Source organism: Halyomorpha halys, unplaced genomic scaffold (assembly GCF_000696795.3).
Source record: "Halyomorpha halys isolate HHAL.00 unplaced genomic scaffold, Hhal_1.1 Scaffold726.1, whole genome shotgun sequence".
In the NCBI taxonomy this organism is placed as follows: Eukaryota; Metazoa; Arthropoda; class Insecta; order Hemiptera; family Pentatomidae; genus Halyomorpha; species Halyomorpha halys.
Window position 1 is genome coordinate 470,827 of NW_027116696.1, and position 17,808 is coordinate 488,634.

At 28.6% G+C, this 17,808-nt stretch overlaps 1 protein-coding gene across 3 annotated transcripts in view; it reads right to left on the reverse strand.

Annotated features, from left to right (window-relative positions):
• The window catches only part of LOC106685721 (collagen alpha-2(IV) chain), a 109,564-nt gene that overhangs the window by 5,363 nt on the left and 86,393 nt on the right, over positions 1-17,808 (reverse strand). For all 3 annotated transcript variants that reach the window (XM_067053432.1, XM_067053430.1, XM_067053431.1), the window contains exons 25-31: positions 16,784-17,023; positions 15,887-16,102; positions 13,767-13,936; positions 9,517-9,718; positions 7,967-8,138; positions 5,986-6,100; positions 645-915 (exon numbers count right to left, since the gene is read on the reverse strand). In XM_067053432.1, coding sequence (XP_066909533.1) covers positions 661-915; positions 5,986-6,100; positions 7,967-8,138; positions 9,517-9,718; positions 13,767-13,936; positions 15,887-16,102; positions 16,784-17,023 — 1,370 coding nt within the window. In that variant the 3' untranslated portion in view covers positions 645-660. The remainder of the gene's footprint in view (positions 1-644; positions 916-5,985; positions 6,101-7,966; positions 8,139-9,516; positions 9,719-13,766; positions 13,937-15,886; positions 16,103-16,783; positions 17,024-17,808) is intronic.

The window sequence follows — 17,808 nt, forward strand, 5'->3', positions numbered from 1 at the left end:
ATCTTTTTATTTTTATTTCTATTATTTTATCTTAACTTAGTTTCATTTTGTATCTTTTTAGCCCTGATGAAGCCCTACAAAGTGGGGCGAAACGTTGGAAAATAAAATAGTTGTAAACTATTTTCGTTTCACTTGTGACCGCAACCCTGACCATCTTCCTATATATATATTTTATTGATGGCTTACTTTACAGTGTTGCTAAGTACATTTCCACTAACGTTACAAACAATACAATTAAATGGAAAAATTATAACTTTCCAATTAATTTTCCTAAGAGAGAATTTTTAAATGTATTTTTCATAAAACTAGTGGAAATGTATTTAGTACTACTGCGAAGTAAGCTATCGATATGTTTTGCAGTCATGTACTTCAAAATAATTCATTACTTTGATAAATGCATGACATTGATGTGAAAATATTATATTACATTTACAGCATGTAATATTTATAATCATTAGAAAATTTCTAATTATAAAACAATTAACTTTATCTGATTTCTTGATCGTCAATAGTTCACTTTATATTCTCTTCATTTTTATAACGATACTTAAATTTTTATTTTAGTAAAAATTAAATAGTAGGAGAAAATAAAAAAAAATTTAAAGATCGATTCCATGTAATCTTTTTTATTCTCGAGTATTTACCTTTTTATCAGAGAAGCTATGTCCTAATGCAAACTTGACACCGACTGATACGTTGCCTTATATTTCCATTCATTATGGTTTCCCGTTTTGGTGTTTGCCATTGACTTTGAGGTTCTATTGTAGCCAACCAAAAAGAAAGTTTATTGGCAAAATAGTGACATGTGCCCTTCTCTCCATTGCACTCGATGAATGGTGTTGCTCTGAAGTCCTCAAGGCAGGATCCTGGGCTAGCTAGGGACTGGCCACCTCCCTCAGCTCCAGCTGCCGTGTGCTAGGGAAGAAGAAATAAATAAATCTGATAATGTCAAACTTAACATGAAAACATATTGATCTTGTACAAAAAATGAGTAAATAACCATTGCAATTATTTTAAAAAGGAGATAAAATTAAAATTAAATAAACTTGAATGAAAAAAAAAAACATTATAGAAAATAATATTTGATGTAATTATTTTTTTTAATTTAATTTATAATTTATTTTAAAACATTTTAAGAATATTTTATCATATTGGAGAAATTACAGCTTGTTACAGGATTTTTGCCTGATTTCACTGAATATATTTATAAAATACAACATAAATAATGAATATTTGATGAAATAATCTCAATCAAATAGGTAGTTATTTATTTCCATAGGTATTGATTTCTTGAAATAATTATTATTATAATTATATGAAATAAAGTAATACAATTCTGAAATAATAATCTGATAATTACTATTATACTATTTTCTTATTTTTGAAATAAATTATATCAGAAAAACAGAAAAAAAAATATGAAATAGCTAGTTCTGAAAAAAACATATTAAATCTATGAATACAGGAGATACACTACATTACATGGAAATAGTTTACGGCCATAGCAGCAGATGACAAGGCCACTGACTTGGAGTAAATTTTATGACAGTTACCATAATGACATTATTGTCACAGTCTTAGTGTGACAGTACATCGAGCAGCAGAGAAACTACTGTAATATTGAAACCTCCAGCAAATGCCATGGTGTAAACTATAACACAGTTGCCATCATGACATTTATTCTTAAATGTCTTTTGATATGTAATTTAATATAAAAATAGCATCCATAAGCCAGGAGACTAATGTCATTTGATTGAAGAGGTGATCTAGATTATTTAGAAAAGGAATTAATTATTTTATAGCTAAATTTTTAAAATTAAAAATATTTAAAAGACAGAAATTGAATAATTTGTATAATATTTAATAAGTGGAAATTAATATCATTTTTATTCAGTTTAATTTCATTAGAATTTTAAATGTGTTATTTTCAAAATAATAAAAAGTTGATCTAGATTACTTTAAAAAAATATTCACCTTCAGATAAGTAAATTTCCAAATTAAAAAAGTGCAGTTTTTGGAAAGTTTTTGCGAGAAAACTAATATCATTTGATTCAGGAAGTGACAGAGGTTATTTAGAAATGAAATTAATCTTCTTCATATAAGTAAATTTTCGAGTCCGAAAAGTGTGGTTTTAAAAAAAGTTCTCTTGCTTAAATTTAGCATCCATAAGCCAGCAGATTAACATCATTTTATTCAAGAGGTGGTCTACTACTGTTTAATATATAAATTAAATATCCAGATAAATATTTTTTTTTCTAAAAATTTGGCTTTTTTACAGAGCTATCATTATTTCATGTAGCATAATCCAACTGCCTGACACTCATTTCTTTAATGTTAATATAATAAGGAATAAAAATATTGCTTTTAAAGAATTTTAAATTTTTCTTCAAATAATGTCCATTTGTTCATAAGGGGTCTAGGACTTAATCACTTTATTTGACCTAACATATCTCGTTTATTATTCTAATAATCTAGTAATAATAATCAATATCTAATAATCAAGTTACAAAGAATTTCTAGCTCATCAATTTAGTATTGTTATTTTTTTTTTTTTTTTGTGGAAAGAATAGTTTTTGGTAAAAGTTTACTTCAGCTCCCCCGAAATGGCAGGAGGCTATTTTTATCTAACCAGAGTGTACCAAGATAACCGGAACGACCTGACTATGGACGACTTAGGTTAGTTTACAGTATTTTATATTAGAGGGAAAATTTCTGTCCCTGCACACTTATTCCTTTCTCCCTTAGTTAAAGGTTAGCTTATAATACACAGCAATTTTAGTCAGCACTTCCTATTACGTTTACTTTTTCTAACTAATAAATATCGATATTTAATACATCTTTTGTACTTGTCCTTTTATTTTGTATTACCTGTATTTTTTTTTTAATATTACTTCAATATTAGAATATATATTACAAAATAAAAATATTTCATATTACATATTTATATCATTATAAATTATAATACTTAGACTCTGTAACCTGAAAATAGATCTGAAGCATTTATTTTATATTGTATGTTTTAATAAGAAAATCGTTCAATAGTTAATCTGACTAGAATAATAAGGTTCTCTTGGGCTGTAAATTAATAAGAATAAGAAAATTGTTTAATAGTTAATCTGAATATAATAATAAGGTTGTTTTGCGCTTTAAATTAATAACAATAACATAAATTAATAAGAATAAGAAAATTGTTTAATAGTTAATCTGAATATAATAATAAGGTTGTTTTGCGCTTTAAATTAATAACAATAACAAAAACTTTTTTTAACAAAATCGTGTGATACCTTTTTATTTATATCCACAACTTTCAAATACAACATTGACAATCAGCATACTGCCTGACTGTTATATTAATTAAACAAACAGCATATTAGTGCACCCCTAACCATCTTTTCCCCATATATATTATACAGAGTCAACAATCTTCCCATCATTTTATATTTGTTAAAGAAGGAAAACAAAAAAAGGAAGATGTATTGGGTTTAAAGGAGAAAATTGTATTTAGATATATGGATAAATAATGGGACAAAAATGAATAAAAAAAAAAGGATAGAAAAATAATGAAAATAAAGAAACAAAAAAGTATGTATTACTATAATATATTTTAAATTTACTATGCTATGCCTATACATTATTAGAATTAAAACAATTGTCTAACTCGGTATAAATATGCCATGTATTTAGCAAACTTATATAGCACCATATGTACAACATACCATATATCAAGGTATATTCGAAGGTTTAGTGGAGCTCCAAACCTCATTTTCATATGTCCAGTTAGGCCTTATTATAGTATAATCATGTAAATCAGTCTTTTGTAATGGATTGGAAGTTTAGACTGTTTGCCTAGTAAGAGCTGTAATAGTCAGAATTGACTTGCAGTTTTCTGTCTTTTCAGAAGAATTCCAAGTTAGTCATTTTTCAAGATGTAGTCGAAGGTAGTGGGTGGATCTAAGTTAATTTTATTAGAAAAAAAATTGATGTTTGATAGTTAATAAATACAAGCTATACCAACTATAAACTTCTATTAATAATCTATTCAATTCGTATATTTTTCTTCCAATGAGGAGGTTTTGATTTGACATCTATTATTTTTCACAAAGAAAAAAAAAACTTGTTACCTCAATTGATGGCTTGATGGCCACATTAAATAATGTTTGACGAAATATATTAGTATGTACCTTATTTCTTGGACATTATCGGGTAAATTTAGCTTAGCAGGTGGGTGGGAGTATCAGTTATCGACATTAATGTATGACATTGCCCAAAAATAATAACGGTAAACCAAACAATGTAAGTTTGTTTTATTACACAAAAAACCTATTTTCTATAATTTCAAAGAACAAAAAATTACAAAATAAAAAAAAAATATATAGTTAACATTTGGAAGAAAACATAAATATAATTATTTCAAATTGTAACAACAAAAATTTAAAATAAAAAAAAGAGGAAATGGCTCTATGAGAAGGATATATTTTCGAACTGTATTAGTTTTAATAACCAATTTTCATAATGTGGAATAGTTTACTTTGGTTCTTAGCACCTTGATTTAGTTACCATTGGTTGATTTTATCATTTATGTTATATTGATAATATGTTATCAGAATAATATATTATCAAATTATTAACCTAAATGCTAACTCATATTTTTTTTCTTTCTAGGAAGCCTTTCTGCCCTGTTATGCTCAAATGGGGACCTCTAAAGGGGAATGAATCAACGATAATCTACTACACCAAACAGATTTTGGAAGGTTTAAAGTACCTCTACGACCAAAATATTGTTCACAAGGATATTAAAGGTTTCACTTATTATTACTATTTATGAGATTAAATATTATTTTATTATAAGTTTATTATTTTTATTTTTTTCTCTTATATTTCTTATTTTGTAATCTGTTGGGCCAACAGCCAAAAACCAATCTCTTACCCAGATTAATATGTTTGCTGTTTTCGAGTTAAAATAAAAATGAAGGACCTGAAATAAATCTCACAAAAAAAACAACAAAATAATGAAGAAAATGAAATAATAAAAAAATAACCTCCCAAGTGATATACAAAAATTTAATGATAATAAAATACAAACAAATGAAAATAAAAGAAACTATCCTATACAAATACACTTTATATACAATATACAAATACACACTCACATCCTATACAAAATTAACTAAATTATAAAGCAGTAAAATATTTATATTAGTAAACAAACTAAAAACTTATTTTGGTTTTAATAAAGAAATCATTAAATTTATTTTGGTTTTAATGAAGAAATCATTAAACTTATTTTGGTTTTAATAAAGAAATCATTAAACTTATTTTGTTTTTAATAAAGAAATCATTAAGTCTTTAAATGATTTGAAATAAAAAGAAAACTTGAGGTTTGCTGAAAAAATAAAAAAATAGTCACTCACAATGGATGGAAATACCAATAGAAACCATATATGGGTTCATTTTATTTCCAATTAGTGTGTTAGACTCATAAGAAAAAAAAAGTCAAACCAAGAGGATAACTTTAATGACCATTTCCCAGTAGAAATTACCTCTAGAGGGAAATAATTCCTGTCGAAGTTAGGGGTAATTTATTTTGAAATGAACGGTTGCAAATTGGTCAACTCTGGTGGCACTTTTCAGCACCGTTCGGGACCCCATCAGTACACTCTGATCAAATAAAAAGGGTCTCCTGCTATTTTGGGAGAGCTGAAGTAAACTTTTACCAAGTTTTTTAGTTTTAGGCAAAAACTTACAAAAATTAGACAATTTCAACACTTTCGTCATTTCCTGTCTGAATCACACGAAAAAGGAGACAAACTTTCAAATTCCTTAATTTAGATGTAAAATGAAGTAATTAAACTTATTTCCAGCCGATTAGGAATTAATGCTCAGAACTGTCCTTTTTTGAGCTAAGTTTACTGAGCTAAAATGCATGTAGTTAAATTGATGAAAAATGATTATTATAAAAATAAAAAGTTGTCTTATACACTTTACCATCACAAAGCTGTAACCAATCCATAAGCCAGTCCATCCTTGTGGGCAATTAGGAATTACAACTGACTGACTGTGCACTGCTATAACATTCGATGGAGCTTCACAAACAACACACCTAAAAGTAAGAAATAGTTAATATATATCTCACAGTTCATTACCTATTATAATGTATATAATTTACAGAATACATACAAAGTTTAGTAAAAAATATCAAGGAATACAGACCCACAACACACTAAAGCTTGAACTCTTTCACTGACAGGAATTTGGAACTAATATTCACACAAGATTTATGTATTTATAATATAACATTATCTGTTCCTTTTTATACCTTCATAATTTCTGAAATTTACATTTATCCCAATATTCTATCAATACTACTGAATTTCGTTCCAACCATCGCTCCTAAATCATTCTTTTATGTCAGTCCCTGTGGTGTGTGAGACAGTCATTGTTATCACCTTTGCTGACAAGGACCCCATAGGGTGTTCAATAACCTAATGATCACAAATTGACACCCATGCATCATGATAGTGTGAAATAGACTGTTTATAAAATACAACAAAAATAAACTAAAACAGTAATTGAACATATGAAAAGCTAAAGGAAAATAACAGCTGTATTTTTTTCACTAGCTGAAGAGAACAAGCAAATGGCATCATAATCAACAGAGCTTGGGCAGATAACAGTTGTTTATTTTATACTTAATAAAAATAATCTTTAATCATCATGAAGTGATTACATGAAGTAAGCAAGTCATAAGGAAAATGAAAATGATTTTTCAAATTTTGAAGTTAAAATTTTGAGTGCCTATAGTAATGACGCCAGGACCCAGTTTCATAACCAAATACAAACTAATACCATCTGTTTTGCAGTTTGTACTTGGTACAATTTCACTGACTTGTACAACACTGAATTATACTATTTTTACTTTTGAACTCCTGTAATATCACTAATAGTTGTCCTAATAGGATGTATCCTGCATCCAAACTCTAAGTTAAATTTAGGAAATGAAATTAAACAAACTGTTCAATATTGGTATTACTGTCCCAAATATGTCTTTTTTTGTGTGGTTATGAAATTTTATTATTAAAGCAATGCTGCTTTAATAATAAAGTATGGACTTTTTTTAAACCGAGAATAAAAATAAAGTTGATATAGTTGTGAAGGTCTTGATATAGAGTATAGTATAGATATAGTATCTACTGGAAATAAAATAATTTGAAGTGTCTAATTAGATACAGTAGTGTAACATTAATGGTGAATAAAAATGTACAAATAAGTGTTTCCACATTTAACTTTTGATACCAAAAAGGTATTCAGCTCTTGAGTGATTCTTCATGTTACGCTCTCATTCAGCTAATTTTCAGTAACTGCTCATTTTTTCGAAATTTTCATTTTTTTTTTTTTAACATCATTCCTATACATGTCATGTGTACCAAAATGAACATGAGTTATAAGAGGCATGCCTTATATGCTCAACACTCAGTAAATATAAATGAGATACTACTAAGTATATTATAAAAATTATTAAACGATGATGAAGTTAGCTCTCCAGTGATGAGAAAAATAAAATGGGGTATAAATGGCAGGATAGAAATTAATTATATGATTGGACTAATTAATTATATGGTAATGACTTTTCAGAGCTTACAAACTTATAAATGAAACTTTAATAAAGAAAATATTTATTTTTCTTAATTCATTTTAGTGACTGCTAAAATGAATGATAAGTGGTAAAATGTAAACAAGTCATTAATATAACCTGTATCCACCTCAAATATCATTTTAAATATATTGTGTTTGGATTATTCAAAAATCATTACAATCCATATGTTCAAAGGATAAAGGAATTAATATCCTTTTTAAAGACCTCTACAGGCCATGATTTATAGCACTTTCTAAGTCTCTTAGAAAGAAAAGAAAATAATTTTATTTTGCTTTAGAGTTGCTTATGAATTTCAAAAATCTTCATACCAACCTGGAAATATATTTTTCAATATCCCTTTCTTCAACAGGCATCATTGGAATGGGTTCATTTGTACTTAACCAATAAGACCTATCGTTTCTACTTGCATAATTACAGACTTGGTTTACGTCACAGAACAAAAATGGCATAGTTGAAAAAACTCTGATGCACGATCCTGCAAAACCTGCAAGCAAAAAGTAAAGATTTTTTAAAATAAAACCTTAACATATTTTACTAAGAAAAAAAGATAATATTAACTGCCTCATAAGTTTATTTATTAAAAATATAACTTCTTTACACAGAAACTTTATGTTTTTCATGACATTATATACTTAGCATCTAAAGTTATATTTTAAAAAAAAAAAATTGTACCTAATTAAGAAGTTAAAAATGTGAACTCCCAAAAGAAGATGGATTGTTTATGGAGTAGATATGCTAGAAATAAATAAATTGAGTAACAATAATCTTAAAACTTCAATGATCTTTATAAAGAAATGAAGTCAAGATAGGTCAGGAGTATGCCATCTAAAATACATAGAGTGCATTGAAAGTGATATATATATAGTAGAGACTGGGTTTTGACAAGTTCTATTTGTAAAAATATATATTAAAAATTTATGGCCCTACCCTTGACATTATTACCAGTGCATGGAGACTATGAACAAATGATGAATTATACTCTTTATACGAGGATGGAAAGATATGCTGCATAGATTGGCTGGTCCATACAATACGGATACCACAACACAGAATGCTAAAAAAATTATTGTGTGGTAATGTAATTGGTTTCAAGTTATAGCATTGCACCATATAAGATGGGCGTGTAAGGTTGTAGGGCTTAGTAACTAGCAGACCCCTAAAATGTTAATAAACACTGAACCGACGGGTAAACGTCTAAGGGATAGAATGAGACATAGATCGAAGGATTGCTTTAAAACTGATTTAGTAGAATTGGGTTTGGTGGGGCATCACTGGAAGGATGTATGTAGGAATCGGCATTGAACCTTCGGGTTCATTAGGCTTCATTATTATTATTATTAATATAATTGGTAAAAGAAGAATGGGATAACCATGATGATACCGACTAAAAGACCTTCAGAAGGACCTAAAAATTTTAGGAGTCACAAGATGGAGAGAACACCTAATGGATAGAGACCACCAGAGCAATATTATAAAAGAAGCCAAGGACTGCTCAGTAAGTAAGAAATATGAAATCACTATCTTTTAGATTTTAGATTGGAACGTCTTAACCCTTTCACTACCAATTTTGGAGAAATAATAAGACCAAAAAATTAGCCTTAATTTTCTTAATAGAGCTCAAGGATGGAAAATATGAGTTTTTGTATTTTTTATTTGTGAAGGAAAACGGATTTTTGTCCAAGTGGTAGGGTTAAGGTGTCCCTGGGGTACGAGGATCCAATCTCATTTCCCGTAGTAACTTTACTCTACAGACAATTCAAAACGTCCTCGGGTAGTGAAAGTGTTAACTCAATAAATTATTCAATTCTGTGAGATAATTTTAAAATTGAATGCTTGAAAGTCTAAAAATAAAACCAGATTACCTAAATCCTGATTGTGTGCCTTTTCATTTCCTTCAATATATAGCAAACTGTAACCATCCCAAAGCTTATGATGGCCTGGCTCACAAGTGGGTGGAGCGGATGTCTGGCTGTGTTTTACTAGCAGTATTCCCGTCATGTAATCAGGCTCAGGAAAGCAAGGTTCACCAGGGGGCCCTGTATTCCCAGGTGGTCCTTGAGGTCCCTGAATTATATTTTAAGTTATATTGACACATTTATAATTAATTTATCTGTTACTACTATATTGTTCATATCAATAACAATATAAATTGACAAACCATCAGCAACAATAATATAAAATGGTAAAAACAACATTAAAACTAGAGTTTAAATCTAAAATGATCAATGAATATAAAATGGTAAAAACAACATTAAAACTAGAGTTTAAATCTAAAATGATCAATGAATATTAAAACAGTTTTATAAATATTCAGTTACTAAAATTATAACAAATTAAATAAATATAAAGCTTAAGTCACTTCTTAACAACTATTAAATTATTATGTAACACTAGAATTAAAGTATTTTTGAATCATATTACCCAACCAAGTCTTTATAATTTGAAACCAAAGAAATTAAATAATACAATCTCCTCATACCATCTATCATTAGTGATTCAAATATATCAATCCCATTAAGATTTTCCATTCCTTAAAAAATTCTTAAATAATGGGCATAATATTATTATATATTAGGCATTTAAACAGTATGTGATAGTGTTTCATTACTTTTTTTATTGTAAAGTACCAGACCCGACAATGCTTCGCTATTGCAATATTTGAGGATGTATGTACATTAATTGAACACTATTGAAACTTTGATATCAATTAATACATCTAGATGAAGTGATAAGATGGTAACTACAATACCATAAATGCTAACAGGTAAGCTCGCTATATAACCATTACTGTCGGTCCTATTTAGGTGATTTTTTCTTATTTTCTAGATAATTTGATTATCTATAGTATTTCACATATAATCTACATAAAATATGCATAGTTTCATAAAATAATCCTCACTGTGTTTCATTATTAGTACCGCATTGAAACAATTCGGAATGACTGACCTATCAAAGTGAGGTAAAAGAGTTTTTAGGAATGAATCAAAGTTAATTTTTGTTTTTAATACCCTAAGAAAATCTTAATTTTTGAAAATAAAATTAACTTCAACATGACTCAACCAATTTACACCAAACTTGGTGGTGGTTTAGAGCTCTATAAAAGGCACAAACTGGATCTAATTAAACAAATTAGAAACAGAGATATAAAATAACTAATAACTATAATAATAAACTAAAATAATAAACATTTTGTTTGGAAAGTTTTCCTTTATTTGAAACTAATAATGACTATATTTAAACCTTATAAGGGCATTAAATATAAATTTAAGTTAATATAGGTTAAAAGAGGAAACATTCAGCTTTCCAATGGTTGTATTAATATAGGAATTGGATAAAATGCAGGGGAGTTATCAACATCATTATATGAACAATGGTCACCAGAAAAAAAAATCTTCCAAATAAATCAAGGTAAACAATTTCTAATTTCTTTGAAAAATGGTATTTGAGGGTTTCAGATGACACTAAAAATGAATATGATTAGATTTTTCTAAAAAAAAATTTGTTGACCTACTTTACTGAAATACTCATTGGTTTTTTAATTTTTAATGATAAAAAATAAAAACAAATAAAGAATAAAAAATAATTTAGTAGAATCAGTAATATTTTTTTTCTTATTTTTCAGAAAGTGATAAATTGATTGGCATATAACCATGGAAAAAATGTATACTTTTTGAGCTACATGTCAAAAATGCTTAATTTTTTTTCTCCAAAAAATCGGGCCAGCTCATATTCTTCCAAGGAAAATCTTATGATGAATAAACAAAAATTCATTTTTATTTATTAGATTTTACAATCTTGTTGAGGATTAATGTTGACAATATTGTTTACTGATACCTTTATCACGTATCTACCAGATACATCTGCATCAACAGTCTAGTGTGTTTAAAATTCATTGGTATTGATAGATGTTGAGAGATTTGGTCAAAGTCAGGATAAACATTAATAAAATGTTCACTGAAATCAAAAATCTGTAAAAAAATCTCTCATTCCTCTTAACATTTGAATTTGTTAGAAATTCTAGTGGGCTCTTGACCTGGCTGGATCATTTTAAAAAATCAAATACCCCTCTTCAATCATATCCAGGAGACTTATTGACCCACAGGTGGGTGCTGTTTGTCATGACCTTCTAGATTATAGCAATGACTTATTGTTCCAAGTGTTTTTGATTTTCAAACCGGTGGAGATTACTTGATATGTATTGATGTATTAACAATTATTGATGTAATAAAAGTCTTTGCCATATGTCATGTTATACCTGTGCCGGGTATGATACCTGTCAACAAAGGGCACTTCGCAGGTGGTTGATGGATAAAGGTGGAAAGGACGCTGGACCAAGGACTTATTTTATGTATATCGTTTCAGTATTGTTTATTTATTATTTTAAATCAAAAAGCAGGCTAACCAGTTTTTATTGTCTAAAATAAATACGCTATTAAAAACAAAGAAGATGGTGGCACGCGTCTTTCTGAAGTGTTCATTGAATTGTTTGTGTTGAGATAGATTTAAATTTTTCAACTTTTGTTGTTTCTATATAATAATTATAGAAAAAGAATAATCAAAGAAGAAATAGAAGAACATAACAGTTATCAATTAACTATTTAATAGTTATACTATTAATACTATTATACTAGTCATCGTAAATCATAGCAAATAAAGCAGAGCTATTGTACTACAATCGATTATTTTTGGATGGACTAGTGAACATTGAAGATAGAAGAGAGGAAACAGGAACTCTTGATTTGGCTGGTGTGGTGAGAGGACGTCGGTCTGTAGAAGCGGGAAAGACGGGAAGCCATTGTTAAGAGTTGGATATAGCATCATCGACAAGAAGATGTCAACCGTCAAAAATCATCTAAGGAAGATTGTGTAATTGGTTAGTTTTGTTTCTGACTGGAATTTATATGGATTTGTAAAATAGCTATTAATTAAGTTTTAAGTGTTATTAGTAGTAAATTGCCGTCTGTTTCTGATTGCCTGGAAACCGGCCTTGAGAAAAGAGTATTATGTTATAAAATTTAAATAAAATTCCCCTATCTGTTAAAATTGAAATTAGTTAAAGCTAATAAAATTATTTTTATTTTATTTTAAATAATTTTTTAATTATTATAATATATTGGGTAATAAGTAATGATGTAATTCATATTTTATGGCAAACCATTTATCTGAATCATTCAATCATTGTATAATTTCATTTTATCATTACACCATCATATAATATCATTTATCAATCAAATGTAAATAAATACTTAGTTCCTTTATGTAGTTTATTTACTATCGTATTACACAATACCACCCCGTATTAAATTATATAATTAATGGTAACAATATTTTATAATTATAAAGGTATATTGGTTGTTGGTAAACACAAAATAGGATCTTGGAAAGGAAGTCCAATTATTATCATTAGTAGGACTCAATCTTAATTAATTAACTTATTTTTGGATAATTGCCTTCAGCAATTATCCTGGCATCCTGACGACAGATACATAGCACACTGAAACCCCTTCTTACCATCATTCATCCCTTATCAGTTTTTAGCATTTATATTACCTATACTACATGCTCTTAAAAAGACCTGAAGGTATCTTGCGCATGTCCAAGTAACTATCCTTAGTTTTGTTTATTCCTCTGTAATAAGAAACTGCTGTATTTAATTTAGCAGCAGTTAGCCTGATAAAATTAATCTTTTGAATATATGATCAAAGAGAACTCTGGTTTTTACCTAAATGTTTTGTGATAAGTGCAGAATGATAGAAATAGATGTCCCCAAAAATTAAATGGTTCCACCAAATAATTTTGTATATAATTATGAAAATAAAGTTAAAAAAAAAAGGAAGTTTATTGGCAGCAGTGGCATGCGTAATCCTAACGCACTTCTCCACTGTTGCTGAACCCTGTATGGCAGAAATGCCAGGAAGGGGGAACAAAAAAAAAAGATAGCATCAGGTTAACAGGTTCGTTTAGCTGTTTTTTCATGAAAAGTTACAAACCAACCTAACAGATAGATAATAATTTTATTTAGAAGATGAAAAAAATAAATAGAAACAAAGAATAAACTATAAAAAATCTATTATAAGCATTATAAACCCAATGATAAACCAATAATAATTACCAGAAGACCAGGAGAACCAGGAATTCCATCAACTCCCCTTGGTCCGGGCCATCCTTTAGCGCCTTCTAATCCAGGTATCCCTTGTGGCCCAGGCTGTCCTTTGTTACCCTTTGGACCAGGGTAGCCAGGTGTTCCAGGACGTCCATCCAGACCAGATGGGCCAGGATCACCTATTACCCCATATTATAAAGAGCTAATAAAAAACTATTAATTGTTTCAACAAAAAAATGAATAGGCTTTAATGTAATCAAATAAAGCTGCTACAGCAAATGACAGAATAACCATACTTAAAATATCTTCTTATAATAATTAGTTAATATTTTAACTTCCTAAGCTAATTAAGGATGAATATGATAATTATTCAACTACTTTATTTTTTGAGAACTTGGAGTTTCAAAGATTTTTGTTTGTCATTCCCTAATTCTACAACTTTCTATTCTCATAAACTACTTAATCATTTTTAAGCTAATGGTTCACACTAATCAGTAGTGATTTCAGAGTAACAGGGATTACAACTTTAAAATAATGACAACTTTAAGTTTTGTGTAAAAATTGTATGGTGTGGATATAACACTGTACAACAATAACTCTCTCCAGTGAATTGAACACCAGAACAACATTCAAGTCAAAATCAGGCTATCAAATTACGTATTCTAAAGCCGTCAACTACCGCCAATTTAATTTTGATGAAATTTTCAGGGATTGTTAGATGGTTTCTTAATGGTTCTTTATTAATTTTATCTAATTTCATTCATCACTTTTGCTTGTACATGAGCAAATATATTTTCCTTGACACCAATATTTTGAACAGATCGTTCAATTTTCTGTCAAAAGTTGGAGATTAGTACGAGATTTTTGTAAAAATAGTTTAACATTACTTTTGCCAAATTATGTCCATCACTTTTGCATCTCCAAGCATACCAGTACTTCCCTTGACATGTCGATACTTCAAAAATGGTTTGTTCCATAGATTCCATTGCTGTGAAGTGGATGAAGTAATGCATTGAACAAAATTAGTTAGAAATACTATTGATGATAGCTTGAAACGGAATAAATTTAATTTTAAACTCAGCACTACTTGTATTACAGGTTATCAGATGGGCTTTATTATATAGTGTGTAACTTTGGCCTCAAATTCATCAATCAACTAACTTTGACGTTTGGAATTTACTGAACAATAAAATACAATTAATATTTTATTATAGTTTGAGTATACTAAGAAATACTATTGGAAATGTAATTTAGTCCATATCAATAAAATCCAAAAACTGAGACTTTTTTTATCGTATTGTTTTTAGTTTTTATTTTGTTTCATCACTGTTATTTTTCATTTTGTAATATACTCGAGAATAAATGATCATCTGTCATTGGACACAAAGCCTGTTGGTGGTATAATAAATGAACCTTGAAATCTAAGCAATTATGGAGAACTTGTGTGGAAGCTATACTGTTCTATTAGCCTAGTAAAATTGTGAACTAACCAAGAAATAATTGTAAGCTTATTTCTTTCAATGGATTTTGATGTAAAGCTGCTTGAAGACAATGTTAAAAAGATTTAGATATCACTTAGGGACATGAATAGTTTTGAATGAATTTGAAGTCTAGGTCACTGCCATGAAAATATTATCAAAAGAATAAAAATTCTTTAACCTCTTATTGGTGCTGCCACATTGTCAAGTCCCAAGGAGCTTTATAAGTTGTAGGTAGATTACATTTAGGTACCAGTTGTCCTGGTGGTTTCCAGAAACTTTCATCAACTACAATACTTATTGGAAAGAAAGGTGGATATATTGATATACATATTCATCATTTTATTATTATTCAGTATTTTAAAATGTTTCTAACTAAATATTTGTTAATAGAAGATATTTTCTGAATATGTGAAACTTGAAGGAATAACAGCTTGAACTACTTAGTAGAACATATTTTACAAGTTATTGAATCCAATAAATCGGGCTATCGATATCGATAAAGATGGGCTGCAACAATATTTATTCTGTAGAAGAGCCGAGAAATCACCATGAACTTTAGTTCTAATTTTTCTATAGTTTATCTACATCATTAGAATTCAGATTATTTTTAGGAAAAGAATATCTCTGATAAATTACAATTAAAATTACCTTTAAATCCTTGTTCTCCTTTGTCTCCCTTTTCAGCTATTCTGCCTGGGGACCCAGGATCACCTCTTGGTCCAGGTTCACCTTTTAGACCTTTTGTTCCAGGCAAACCATCAGAACCTCGTGGACCGATTGGTCCTGTATCACCCTTTGCACCTGGGTAACCAGGAACTCCTAGGTTCCCCTTGTCACCTTTTTCCCCAGGTGGTCCATCAAATCCTTTAAACACATAAATTAGATAAAAACTTTCTAGTAGTACTTTTTGGATTTTTTTTTAATAGCTATAAAAATATGTTTTTAGCCCTTTTTTAGTTCTTAACTACCAAAAGATAATAAATGCATCAAACCTCAAGATTAACTCAAAACTTTACTTTAGATAAAAAATATTAAAGGACGTTTTAAAATTAAGGAATTATATGTATTGTATAAAATAGAGATGAATAAGGATTAAATTGGAGTTCTTAATGCCAGAATGAATTAATGCACAAAGACTTCCATAAAAGATGTAATGAAGATTATTCATGAAGATTATCCAATGAAAATTATTCATTGGAAGTTCTAGTTTCAGTAATTCATAAAATTATGTGTTGGATCATTTACAAATTGTTATAAAACATTTTAAGAATATTTTTAAAATAAAATACTTAAAAAATTTTTCTAAAAAAAATGAACAGAACCTCAAATGGAAAAACTGGAAATTAAATTTTTAAAAATTATTGATTATACAACATGCGGTACTGCATAAGGTCTGATTAAAATTAATTAACTGCCTATATAGCTGACAGTCACCTAAATGTAAGCTATATAGATTTATAACAAAAAGTATAATTTTATAACCATTGAGTTAATGTCATATGATCTTTGACTAATATAATGATTAATTATCAAAATTTAAATTACCTGGATCTCCTTTTTCTCCAGGTATCCCAGGTTCAGGTGTGAGAGTTATGCCTGGCTCTCCCTTATCTCCAGGTAGACCTGCTGGTCCATCATTTCCAGGAATACCAGGCTGCCCTGGGCGTCCATCGTTACCTGGCAGACCTGGAGCTCCTTGATCTCCTCTTTGTCCAGGCAATCCAACTGGCCCTGGTGGTCCCATCGAACCTTTGAATCCTGGAAGCCCTGGGAAACCTTGCTCACCTAAAATAATTAAAAATATTTTATTAAATCAATGATTAATCATAGAAGAATTAATCAAATTAATGAAAAGTTAATATTATATAAATTTTTGATCAAAGCAATAGGAGTTAATAGGAGGCTAATATTACTAGAAGTAATAGTAACCCATTAGAGTGAACATTAAATTTTCATATTTTTGAGAAGGAAAAATCTATGATATGATTCCATTCACTAAAGGCTCAATTCACCACAACAAATGATTGATAAATAGTGCATTACTTTTTTAATGATAGATAAAATTACAGAAATAAATTAAAATTAATTCTTTTCAATTAAATTCAATATAATTAAAAATAAAATCAAAATTAAAGAAACATTAACCCATTAGTTTATTGCCTGAGTTAAAAAAAAACTGGGATGAGGTTCAGAAAATAATTTAGAATGTGTTATGGCTTTTTAATAAAAGGCATTTTGATGAAATAAATGAAGTGAGATGAACCCTTTAATTTAGTATTAACTCTGATGCTCATTTGTCTGGCAAATTCATGAAAACATTTTTATTTACTAATTTTTCTCGGATCCAAATACTCTCTGGACAAATGTATAACTAATTTTAGTATTTTTATTCACTCAAAATCTTGCCAAAAAAGAATTACTAAACTATTTTGGTGTTGGCATAATTGATGATTTTTGATTTTTTTTTTTTAAAAAGTTTTTCTAAAGAGTTATAGACATGTCACTATTTACTAATTCTAGTGTTCAGGGAGGCCATTTTTTATTTTTTTAAGTTTCATTGATAAGCAATA